Genomic DNA, 13595 nt, shown 5'->3' on the forward strand with positions numbered 1-13595 from the left:
TCCTAACACCCCAGTATAGTGATGGGGACACTGGACTGTCAAAAGAGCACCGTCCTTTGGATGAGGTGTTAAACTGAGGTCCTGACTCTCTGTGGTCATTAAAAATCCCAGGATGTCCTTCGATAAAGAGTAGGGGTGTAACCCTTGCATCCTGGCCAAATTTGCCCATTGGACCCTCATGTGCCCATTGGAGGCACATCATCATGGCCTCCTAATACTCCCCATATAATGATTGGCTTCATCACTCTTTATCCTCTCCACCAATCAGCTGGTGTGTGCTCAGCTGCACATTGGTGGTGGTTGAGGAGAATCCCCCTTCTATATGTAAAGCGCTTTGAGTGTCTAGAAAAGCGCTATATAAATGTACTGAATTATTATTATTATAATTATTTGTCTTCTCATCAATTTTAGAGGGCTCTTTGTTCCTCATAATGTCAACTGTTGACGCTTCTTCGTAAGCTCTCTGTGTGGCCTGTAGCACTTGTAGTAGCATGCAACCAACCATGTCAGAAAAACTTTTAAAATTATGTTCCGTTATTTAGAGGCAGCTCAGGTGAAGAAAAGTGTGTACTTTTTTACATGAGCTTGATGATTAGTTCATTCTGAAGACAGCCATAGCCCCAGTTATAAAGGGTGCATGTGCACACATGCATTTAGGACATTTAAACTTTTTTTTTTGATTGTTCTTCCCCTCTGAAATGAGTCACTGTGGTTTTCGGTGGCAAATGTTCTCATATGATTTATCTTTGTCTATTTTTTAAATAAAAAAAATAAATTAAAAAAGTGGGGCTGTGTAGACGTTTTATATCCACTGTATTGGAATAAAAAGATTCAAAATCTTTTTAATTTTTAGAATGTTTGTTGTTTAAACTGCATGAAGATCAGAAATGTTTTTTTGAAAAAGTTTTTTTTGTGTGTTTATTTTAATATTTGGAACTGTCTTGTCCTCCATGCAACATCTGCATTTCCTTTCATCACATTTGTCTTATGTTTTTGCCGTCCTTATTTGTTGTTTACTCTTTATTTTTGACTTATTGTTTTATTTTACATTTGGTTACCGTTTATTTCAATAGGTCATTATACTAACTATAGGTATCTTTGCAACTACATGTCAAATAACTCTCATTAAAGTATTAGTACAGTGTTATATTAGGGTTAAAGCTACACTGTGTAACTTTTTTAGTTTATTCTTAGCTAAAAACACTTAGTTCTTTCAAAAATATTTGTGCTCATTAATGTATATTTACTTCTTTCAAGTAATAAAGTATTCTCTTAAAGTTTATAATATGCAATTGAAAATACATACTGGTGAGGGGTTTGAATCATAGACAGTAAAAGAAATGGACACAGCGACCCCATTGACGTCAACGGCGAAATAATGAAGTCAACCTAGGGGCACTCACTTCCTGATGGCTGAGCGAACTGCGCAGGCTCAGACTGAGCTTGAGGACGTAGATGTGACGTGAGCCTCCTGTCTGACAGCTGTAGGTCTTCTAGTAGTTGTGGAAAGTGAAAGCTGAATCACGTTGTTTAAATATTTTCTCCCGTTGCTTTTGGCTCACTATGGGCTTCTCCCCATTCTTCCCCCTTGACTTTATCAGACTTTATGTCTCCACGTCCCCCCGACTGTCTCATAGACAGTAAAAGATTGCCTGCGAGCGTCTCCTCAGGTCTATACGGTAATTTCTCCACTGTGCGACAGAGTCGCGTTGGTTATGATGCAATTGTTAGCCTATTTTTACAAAAACAGCTTCTGCGGGGCGATAGTGTAAGATACAAGGTAACGGAGCCTTTTATGCATTGTCGTGTTTCTTTAGAAATAAACAATGGACAAATGGAGTCTTTAAACGTCTCAGATGTAAAGTTATTCATTGTCAAAGTGACTCAAAAATGAATGGGAGTCAATGGGATGCTAACAGCAGGTGATGGCTTGGTTAGCAATGACAGCCCCTAGGGGTGGAACGCTTTCCGAGCGCTAGATTACCCCCTTGGTTCGAATGCTGGTTGCCATGGTGCCCCTCCATCTTGAAAGTACATTAGCCAAAGAAGGACAAACCCGTAAATTCAAGCTTCGCTTTTGCTTTTTTTTAACACTCGATGGCACCATGTCGAATGTGAAGAGGGGGATTGCCATGTTAATCTTGGACTAAATCGGCCACCGAGTTAAAACGAAATCAGAATTGAGAGGAACAGAAACTATTATTCTCTGGATGGTCATATACCTTTTCACCACTAGATGGGGGAAAATATCACACAGTGTAGCTTTAAGGTTAGTATAATAAGTTGACATGAACTTGCAAAGTTACTTAGTCATTATAAGTTTGTATAGACTGTTGGGGGACTATCAAAATTAAGTGATATTAAGCAGATAGTCTACTGATACTCTAAAGACTTGTAATTCTTTGTGACCTATATTTAGATTTTATTCATCTAATTGTTGAGACTTGAGAGACTTGTACTGTGATTCCCTATAGTACTCATGTCTGTCCTCTTTTCCTTCAGCTCATCATTTATTTTTAGCTTTCAAATGACTGGGTCACTAAAAGAGGCCTAAATTCACCAGGGACATACTCATTGGAAAGTCTATCAAATATCCTATCATGGCTTTGCCTAATTGTTAAGAAGAGGTGAAGTCGTAGAATGGGAAAGAGAGCATAACATTTTTTTAGTGCCGAAGAACTGCACGTTGAGTCTCATTTTTGTGTTTAGCCTACTGTCCTGCAAGATCTCACCTGGACTGTTTCCATCAGACTCTTCTTTTTATTCGCTTGTTTAATCATTGCTACTATGCTGGCAGTCTGGATTGTCTTGGTTTCCTACATGGATTTTCTCTTGTACTCCTCTGCAGAAGAGGGTCTGGAGTTTCCCAGTTTTGATGGCAGAGACAGAGTTCTTAATGTCAATGAAAGGAACTACAAGAAGGCATTAAAGAAGTATGACATGATGTGTTTGCTGTTTCACGAACCCCTGCCTTCAGATAAGGAGCTCCAGCATCAGTTTCACATGAGGGAGATGGTTCTGGAGGTAAGGAATTATAAAGAGAAGTGTGCTGACTAAATAATTTAGTGGATGAGTAGGGGCTGATATATAAGATATTTGTTTAGAACCCACCATCCTATCCGTTGAACATGTTGTCAGTTTCTAACACAAACTGAAACACAAACAGTGTTCAAAGCATATGATGGTATGTTCTAAATGTATACCATACCATATCTTCCCCTATACACCCATCTACATTCTTTAGTCATCCCTGTTCTCTTTATAATTTAAATGTAAAATCAACTATTGTTTTAGATGTTTACTCCAAATAAAATATATGTGACTAAAGCTACAATTGACTGCAACAGGGGATCAGACTGTACATCTGTTTTCTGTGTCTAGACAGCACCTGATGTGCAATTTAATGGGAAGACAGACCTGACTTGGAGGCTGACAAAGTCTCCACAAACTTGCTGTGCTCGGTCTGCTTATGATAACACTGCTGTCAAGTATACTTTTGACTATACAAATATCAGCCATCAGAATCTACAAAACTGATTCAGGTTCAAGATTTCTTCTTAGATATACTGTGGAAATGTTGCTCCAGACTGAATTGCTATTACAGATTCAAGTTGGTTGTACAGACTCGCAAACTGGCATGTCTTGACATCTGAATTTTAAAAAAAATTCTTTCTCACGCAATGAATGTACTGATGTGTCTCTTCCATGCATTACTAGCTTGCTGCTCAGGTTCTTGAAGACAAGGACATTGGCTTTGGAATGGTAGACTCACAAAAAGATGCTAAAGTTGCCAAAAAGCTTGGTAAGAAGCTTTGTTTCCACAAATTACTCTGCTAATAATAACATTGCTTTTTAGATTACATTTTCGTACTCTACCCTTTCAAGTAAAATGCCTGACATGTCTTGGTATCTTTGAGGATCCTGATTTAAATGGGATTTTTGTCCATTAGGTCTGGAGGAAGAAGGAAGCATTTATGTTTTTAAGGATGAAAGAGTGATCGAGTTTGATGGAGAGCTGTCTGCAGATACACTGGTTGAATTCCTGCTGGATGTGAGTGAAATTTGCTGGGCTGGATAAGTGTCAGTTCCCTGACTGTAGTTGATTTTCATGATCTTAGGAGAGTGAAGATTACTTATTGATGAACAGCAAGTATTAATAATAAGATTCCTGTTCTGGATCAGTATTATTGTAATTTGTATATACACTGATAAAAACAACTTGTAAGATTTACTTGATAAAATCTTTGTAACAATTTGCACTCAGTTTTTCTAAGTAAAATTTACTGCTGCGATATCAAGTACAACTTACTTGCCAATATCAAGTAAAATGTACTTAACTATAAATGTAACATTTGCAAAGACATTAAGTAAATGTTACTTAATTATATTTAACTTAGCATGTTGTATTTATTAAAAGTAATCAAGTAAATTTTATTTTAAAAGGAGCATAACTATTGTGAATTTTATAAATCTGTATTATTTACTCTTATGAAGTAATTAAGTAGATTTTATAATGTTTGTCCATTTGACATTTTGAATTACTTAGTTTAATTAATTTATATTACTCACTATTATTATGTAAATGTTGCTATTTTAAACCAAATAAATGTAATAATGTTCTCTGCATCAAATACATTTATCACAAATCACACATAAATACAATGAAGTTGAACAGTTTATTATGTCAAAATTTACAATTAACCATTAAATCAGTAATGTTCACATCAACTGATTAAGTAGTTAAGTTACATTCATTATAATTTACAATAACTGTAGAATTAACCATGTATGGTTCAACTAAACATCAGCAGCCAACAGTGGCATAACTAACATTAAAGGGTTAGTTCAGCCAAATATGAAATGTATCACATTTGAGTCCAAAAATAACAAAAACTACGACTTTATTCAGCATTGTCTTCTCTTCCGTGTTTGTGTTCAATCCTCAAATAAAGAATCAAACGGTGAAGAGAAGCCAATGCTGAATAAAGTCGTAGTTTTTGTTATTTTTGGACCCAAATGTATTTTGGATGCTTCAAGAGACTCTAATTAACCCACTGATGTCTCATATGGACTACTTTGATGATGTTTTTATTCCCTTTCTGGACATGGACAGTATAGTGTGCATACACTTGCATACGCTCTCGGACTAAATATAAAATATCTTAAACTGTGTGTTAAGATGAACGGAGGTCTTACGGGTGTGGAGCGACATTAGGGAGAGGAGTTAATGACAGACATTTCATTTTTGACTGAACTGAACTAACTTAACCCTTTAATGACAAGCACATGCATAGTCCAGCTGAAACAGAATGGTCACTTTTCCTTAATGCTCATTCATCGACTGGATCCTCTCAATCAGCTCCATGGACGACCATCTTAAGGATATGTTCAGCGGCAACACTGCGACAGTCCTCCTGCATACAGTTTGTAAGAAAGAAAGAACACAATTCCATTTAAGAAATAGATTTACATTTATAACATTTTATTTTCATTAAAAAGGTGACCGGACCTTCATGTCGTTAGCTCACTAAAATAGAATTGCTGACATTCATGCACTTGTTGCTAACGTTATACATCAATGCTTATTTGGTATTAGAGTTCACCTGCCATCCAAACTTTCCTTCTTTAGTGCAGAGTGCAGACTAACTTATGCTTTGATATAATAATTGCTGTGAAATTTTCAGTGGATATAAAAACAACTTACTTAAGACACTTTTAAAAAATGCTAACATTAGCTAGAGGACACACACACCGGCAGCCAGCACTTAATCACGGCCAGCTAACATTAAATTATTTTGAAGTTAACCAGACAGGGTGACTTTTTCTACAAGAACGTGGCTAACTACATTTAATCCCCTCTATCTTTGACTAAACACCAGTCTCAACTTTATAGAAGTGGATAATGCTTTAGCTTTAGCTACCGTTATTGTGATTAAAACTCACTTTTAGTCAATTTTAAACCGTAACGTCTGTGCAATAATCAAACCATCAAAACGAAGTACATCGTTATCACAAATCTAAAATAGAAAGGTCAGAACTTACCGAGAATAAGTCAGCCATGTAAAAGCAACATCCCAAACCGACCGTCTCTGCCACTGAACCGGGATCTTTTTGAGCAACAACAAAAACGGGCGGGCAGATTCAAACACACTTTGCTTTTCAGATTAAAATTTACTTAGTATTTTTAGGTGAATGTGCTGTGACTATAAAACATTAAATACTATTTGTAAATATATGGTAAAATTTACTCTTTCTTCTCAGTTAATTTATTACATTAATAAATTGTGTAAATTTTACATAAGATATATAGTTCCAACTTAATCTTGATTTTACAATGTATAAATTACATGAATTAATGTAATAGATTTTACAATACCACAAAGTCATTTTTTTCAGTGTACTTATTGCAAGAATATGCACAAACTTTAGAAAAAATAAATAAATGTGCATACTGTGACTGTATGAGTATTCACATTTGACCTACCTTCCCTCTCTTTGTGCATGTCACATCATTCTTTAGCTCCTGGAGGACCCAGTGGAGTTGATCAGTAACCCTATGGAACAACGTGCTTTTGAGCGAATGGATGAAGACATACGCCTTATTGGCTACTTCAAGGGTGAAGAATCTGAGCGTGAGTGGCATTTTTGTGTCTCTCTGAAGTATGTATGTAAATTAATTAAATTATTATATTTTGTGGCCATGATCTAATAAGTATGACTCACTTGTTCTATTCACTGTGGATTCATGAGGTGTTTATGAACTATAGTTATATAGTGTCTTATTTGGTCCAAAGTGTTTGGCATGGTAATAGATGACATGTTGGTCTTGGTGGAATAGATCTGCTTTGCTGCTGCTATTGCAGAGCAAGAATGGGACTTGCTACTGCCAATATATACATGACACACTGCTGTGAGGAAGTAAGCAGCTGTACAAAATATAGCATAAATAAATAACCCGTTATGAAAGTGGTGTTGTACAATGGATGGAGTTGTAAACAAAAAACATCTTTATTATAATCCACGAGGCAAACACAGGACAATGTTGGAGAACACAACCACGAAAACACTGATGATACAGGAAAAGGAACTAAGGGAGACCTCAAACAACTACAAACAATCAAGTTAGAAACAAAACGTGTAAGGGAACTAATTAATAACAACCATAAAAAACTAGAGACTGCAGACTGGAATAAAACCAAAACAGAACATAAACATGACGTGTATAGATCTATACAGGTGGAGCTGGGGAAGGTGGAGGGATTCTGAAAGTGCACTGAAAAATGCTTCAGCAAATGCTGACCAAATATTTGAAGGTTGAGTTGTGAGGTCATATGCTACTGATACAGCAGGAACCAATCAGCTATGCCCTATAGAGAATGAGGGGATTGTAAGCAAATTAAGGATCTATCAGTCTGCGCCAGGTAGTTTCTTGAAAAAACTTTGTATTTATGATATACAGAGCATTATCAAGCGGCAACATCCCACAGTTTCTCTTGAAGCCAATATGGAAGTGACTTAAACTGCAATTCCTCGACTGGCCAATAGGGACAGGCTCCAGAAGGGAGCAGAATCTCATTCAGGCCCCAAGTTAAAATCATAGACTGCAAAAAAACATGGACGTAGAGTCCGTGATGCCACCCATAGGATTCCGAATAGCCATTCTGAAGCAAAAAGTATGGGCGAGTTGGCCGTTTCCATATTGCTAGTGCGTCATCGCGTGTCACTCCCGGATAAGAAAATGGGCAAAGAGGCGGGATGTGGGCAGGGCTTATGTGACGCAATGACTATATACGTTAGATCATTGGCTTCCCACCTACAACTCAGCGTAACCATGCCCTTAATTATGCAGAAATTTAAGGCTTTATATAATTTAAACGAATGAATTATAAAAAAAAATCACCCCCCTCAGAGTTCTAATGAAGGGCAAAACTAGCCGTATAGACCAAAACCACAATTTGTACCAGGCTGAAAACATGTTTTTTTTTTTTTTTTGCTGTAAATTTGGGCATTTTAACATGGGGCTCAATGAGATTCTGCTCCCTTCTGGAGCCTATGACCCTAGTGGCCAGTATAGAAATTGCAGTTTACATGAGAGAGAGAACGTGGGAGGTTGCCGCTTGGTTAAAATGTCCAACATATTTACAGCCTGGTACAAATTGTGGATTTTGGTATATACAGCTAATTTTGCCCTTTATGACAACTGTTAGGGGGGTGAATTTTTTTTATAACTCATTCGTTTACATTATATAAAGCCTTAAAGTTCTGCATAATTAAGGGCGTGGTCACTTTGATTGACATGTTGCTAGTCATTTATCCCCCGTCTGTTGGTCATCATGTCACCTCAACTCCGCCCACGTCCCACCTCTTTGCCCATTTTCTGTTATCGGGCATGACGCGCGATGACGCGTTGCCAAGATGGTCTCTCAGCTCGTTTCTACTTTAGGTTTAAAAACTGGACTTTTTCCATATGGGTGACGTCACAGACACTACGTCCATATTTGTTTACAGTCTACGAGTATGACTTATCACTATCAGTTTATTATCTCTGATTTTGGTGATGTTATGTTTTAACATAATTTGTTGCCATAGGTCTGTTAAGACTTTTCTTACAGTATGTCATGTTAAATCGTACAAGTCCAGATGTCAGCTTAACTGGGCTCTTTGGTAACCCCACATAGGCCTACTATTAAAAGCTGTCTTACTGTTTAAAGAGATTAAAAAAGAAAATCTTTTTTTTTTTTCTCTAAAAAGGGCATTGCAGAGAGTTAATCTTCTTTACATGGCTGCTATACTGCTTTTATTAAAATCCCTTTTCAGCTGGGAGATTGCTGAAGCCTTTCAGATTGTGACCTCTGGATATGATGTGAGAGCACAAGCTGCTTGATGCTTCAGCACTAAAATGTTCAATTTCCAGTGTTTAATGTTTTATTACAGTTTTTAATGGTAAATGGTTAATTATATTTGTGTTTATATTTTTCTTATACTCTCTTTTTATTTTTCAGACTACAAAGCCTTTCAAGTGACTGCAGAGAAGTTCCAACCATATGTGAAGTTTTTTGCTACTTTTGACAAAGGGGTAGGTTTTTTTTTATTCTTTACAATAAAAAAAATAAAGCCATGAGATGTTATTCGGGTGTGTTATTCTGGTATAAGTGACACGATATATGTTGAGGAAACAGGATTATGTGTTGACTCTTTATAACCGTTTCATGCTGCAGGTGGCTAAACAACTGACTCTAAAAATGAATGAAATTGATTTCTATGAGCCCTTCATGGATGAGCCTGTAACCATTCCTGGCAAACCTAACTCAGAAGAGGAGATAGTGGACTTTGTTAATCAACATAGAAGGTAATATCAGTGGTAACCTCAGAACTAGCCAAATACCATCTAGATATTAGCTCAAAGATCATCTAAAATATTCACTTTCCTTCTAAAACACAATGTTTGATTTTCTCCAGACCCACTCTGAGAAAGCTTCGTGCTGAGGACATGTTTGAGACTTGGGTGAGCAAGATCTGTAGATCTGAATCTGTAGGACTCATCTAGTTAATGTAAACTGTTGATTAAATGGCTGCATGTTCACGGCTTGAAGTGATCTTTGCCTACTCAATTAACAGGAGGATGACATGGATGGAATCCACATTATTGCCTTTGCTGAGGAGGAGGATCCAGGTTGTCACTTCAGAAGCTGAAAATTCAGAATGATTGTATTAATAGCTCAATCACTTAATTTGTGCTTTCCCCCCATATCATAGATGGTTATGAATTCCTGGAAATTTTAAAGGACGTTGCAAGGGACAATACTAAAAACCCAGATCTAAGCATAATGTGGATTGATCCTGATGACTTTCCTCTGGTGAGATGTTATCCCATCCATGTCTGCTTGAATTGAAACAGTTGTGATAATGTTGTAATAGTTATTTATCTGCAGTTAACTACCTACTGGGAGAAGACCTTTAAGGTGGATCTTTTCAGACCCCAGATTGGTGTGGTGAATGTGACTGATGTAAGTAACTTTGGCCTTCAATTTTAAAGTTAAGTATTAAGCTTTTTTGTCCTAGCCTTTATCACTGTGAAAACAGCTTGTGTCCCTTTAAAAACTTTTCTTAAGCTATTCTTAATTTATTTTATTGTTTTATTTGGATAAATACACTACAGAATAACATTGCTGCAATAATTTGAGCAGCAGATGCTCTCTGTAAATATGCTTAACTAATCCCTAATTTGCAGCATGTGTGTCTTATGCTTTTTTTCCCTTATGCTTTTTACTAAGAACCCAAGAAGTCTAAAAACCAACAACCAATTTAAAACATATAACAGTAATACAATGTATTAGTAAGAAAAAAAAAAAAAAAAAAAACGCACACTCAGCAAATAACCAATTGTTTAAAGCTTAAATATTCATAATGGTTTGAAATTAAAATCCTGTTTTACTCGTTACCTGAGTGTCTCTGTGTGTGTACAGGAATATGTGGTTTATGAGGGCACAAATGTGTATAATGACAGTGGTATTATTTTTTATGACACTTTCATCTCCCAGTACTTTATAAAAAATCATGTAAATTGAAAGTCTCCAGAAAAACAACCAGTGTGTGCGTGTGTTTTACAGGCTGACAGTGTGTGGTTGAGCATGCCTAATGATGAAGCTCTACCATCAGCGGAGGAGCTGGAGGACTGGATAGAAGATGTTCTTTCTGGAAAAGTCAACACTGAGGATGATGATGACGATTATGATGATGATGATAGCGAACACGATAGTAGCGATGAAGACCATTATAGTGATGATGATTAAGTGGCATACACTGTATATTTATACACTGTAAAAAATCTGTCAAATTCATGGTAAAGAAGCGTCAGCTATGGTTGCCAGACCGTTACTCTAATGACATACGGGAAATATTTTAAGTTTTATAGACTGAACCTAAATTTATAGAAAAAACAAATGTATTTCATTAACTGAAAAAGTGTTAATATATCAAATTATTAAAATCTTTATTATACTGACAACCACACATGAATCAATGAACCTTTATTGCCCCGAAAAAAACACCTCACCTTCAAGAGAAAACCACATGCATCAAAGGCCATCACAAGTAACTGTTTCCACAAGCTGAGGTAAATAATAATATATAAAATGTGCACACATTGTCTTACACACAAATGGAAAAACACAAATTTGAAACCCTTTTAATATAATATAATATAATATTATATAATATAATATAATATATAATATAATATAACATAATATCTATATATATGCTGTAGATGTATGTGTGTGTATATAATAATAACAATAATAATAATAATAATAATAATAATAATAATAATAATAATAATAATAATAATAAAACACCTTTAAATGTGAAGCTTCACAAATGGAATTCTCGGAGTCAATTAATTTTTTTTCATTGTACATTTTTAGAAGTTGTTCTTGTTCTTTTTCACTTCCAAAAACTGTACATTCAACAGTATTTTACTGTAAAATTACATGAAATGTCTCATTATCTCTATTATAGCTTTTCACCATAGAAAGTAAGAAAAAATAATAAAAGTATCAGGTTTTTACTTTAGCATTTTAGTCTTTTACTGTTAAATTTATGATTATGATAATTTTTTACAGTGTAGAAAAGCAACAATCATAGAGTGCTGAAACTCAAAACATATTCTTTACACATTGTATTGATGCTATCCATTTAAATTACTTTATTTACTGCAGTTTACTTAATTCAATTATAGAATTGTCTGCATTGCCAGCAAGAGACATTTGATGACGCAAAATGCAAATATATATTTACTTATATTTTTGGTGTTGTTTATTCATCAGATAACTGGACCTATACATTGTGCATTGTGTGTTACTTGTGATTTGAGGAACATGTCCAGCAAATGTTAACATGACAAATAAAGAACACAAAATTGTATTCTATTCATTCAATCAATCAATCAACTTTATTTATCTAGGGCTTTTACAATGACGGTTGTTCCAAAGCAGCTTCACAGTGTTAAACAGGACAATATTGCAACAAAATTTGATTTGGCTGTAGCAGTTGGTCCAGAGAAAAACAATGTTATCAGCTCATTTTAATTTTTCATATAGCGACAATGTTGGCAGATCAGTATTTTAGTTTATAGAATTAAATAAGACATAAATCATTAATTTTGTTTGTATATTTAGTTGAATAACTTAGATCATAATTTTAGAGTCCCCAACTGAGCAAGCCAAGCCAAAGGCAACAGTGGCAAGGAACCAAAACTCCATCAGGGCATGAGGGAGAAAAATAAACCTTGGGAGAAACCAGGCTCAGTCAGGGTGCCAGTTCTCCTCTGGCCTATTATCAAACAGTGTATGATTATTATTCTGGCCACCTTACAGGTGAGAAATCATATTAGATTGGAATATTCAAAGTTTCTTGGTATCACTCAAGAGATGGTTTTATTTAGGATGGCGCGTCGATTACACAAGAGTATGAATACTTGAAAGATCGGAGTCATCGCACCGGAGACATGTTTATTGAGGATGACGTGCCGCTATTATATAGTCTGTGCATATTAACATTGGTGTGTATTTTGGGGACAAAGATTTTCCTAGAAGTAGGCTAAATCTGACAGAAGAAGAAAGAAAAATGTCCCTTTTGGGGACATCCAGCAATATCCTAATTTGTAAAAACAATATACACCGACGAGGCATAACATTATGACCTAATATTGTGTTGGTCCCCCTTTTGCTGTCAAAACAGCCCTTAAAGTCATGGACTCTAGACCTCTGAAGGTGCAGTGAGTTTAGCTCCACCCTTTTATACTGGATTACTGTGCTAGGTACCCCAACGGAAGGGTGCCAAAAAGTGATACGGTTTGGACTATTCACAACTTCTAACAATGGAAACTGCAAAAATTGCGGTACTGAGATGTACTGAACCGTATCGCTTGGTGGAAACGAGCCATAAGTTGCGATGTGGGCCTCCATGGATCGGACTTGTTTGTTCAGCACATCCCACAGATACTCGATTGGATTTGGAGGTCAAGTCAACACCTCAAACTTGTTTCTGTGCTCTTCAAACTATTCCTGAAGTATTGCTATTGTTGCTTTCTGTTGAAGGAGGCCACAGCCACCAGGGTATACATGTCAAAGTAACATCCACATGGATGGCAATTTCCCAGCAGAACACAAAGCATCACTCTGCCTCTGCCGGCTTGTCTTCTTCCCATAGTGCATCCTGGTACCATGTGTTCCCCAGGTAATTGACACACGCACCCAGCTATCAATGTGATGTAAAAGACGGATTCATCAGATGAAAAATCCAGTCGAATAACAGAAAAGGCGTCACACAAGATAACAGAAAATGGGCAGAGGCAGGAAGTGGGCAGGGCTGAGGTGATGACTAACATACAGCGGATAAATGGCTATCTACCTGTCAATCAAAGTGGCCACATCCTTAATTATTCTGAACTTTAAGGCTTTATATAATGTAAACGAATGAGTTATAAAAAAAATTCATCCCCCTCTGGTGACCAAGCCATCTTTTTCCATTGCTCTGTGGTCCAGTTCTGATGTTCATGCCAGTTGGCAAATTTGGTGGTGGACAGAGGTCAT

General features: G+C 36.2%; 1 protein-coding gene across 1 annotated transcript; it reads left to right on the forward strand.

Annotated features, from left to right (window-relative positions):
- Positions 1–2597: 2597 nt before the first annotated feature.
- Positions 2598–11011, forward strand: LOC137073248 (calsequestrin-2-like). The gene is made up of 11 exons (XM_067441544.1): positions 2598–3024; positions 3718–3802; positions 3951–4051; positions 6521–6632; positions 9003–9076; positions 9219–9349; positions 9460–9505; positions 9619–9673; positions 9757–9857; positions 9933–10007; positions 10611–11011. Exons 1-11 carry the CDS (start codon positions 2788–2790, stop codon positions 10791–10793), a joined length of 1200 nt encoding a protein of 399 aa, XP_067297645.1. The 5' UTR covers positions 2598–2787; the 3' UTR covers positions 10794–11011.
- The last annotated feature ends 2584 nt before the right edge of the window (positions 11012–13595 follow it).

This window comes from Pseudorasbora parva, chromosome 4, assembly GCF_024679245.1.
Source record: "Pseudorasbora parva isolate DD20220531a chromosome 4, ASM2467924v1, whole genome shotgun sequence".
In the NCBI taxonomy this organism is placed as follows: Eukaryota; Metazoa; Chordata; class Actinopteri; order Cypriniformes; family Gobionidae; genus Pseudorasbora; species Pseudorasbora parva.

Excerpts from the sequence above, each read along its gene's own strand:
- LOC137073248 (XM_067441544.1), top strand. The coding sequence starts at position 2,788 with ATGCTGGCAGTCTGGATTGTCTTGGTTTCCTACATGGATTTTCTCTTG. Across the intron at positions 9,077-9,218 it reads TTGCTACTTTTGACAAAGGG|GTGGCTAAACAACTGACTCT; the intron begins GTAGGTTTTTTT and ends TTCATGCTGCAG. Across the intron at positions 9,858-9,932 it reads ATCCTGATGACTTTCCTCTG|TTAACTACCTACTGGGAGAA; the intron begins GTGAGATGTTAT and ends ATTTATCTGCAG.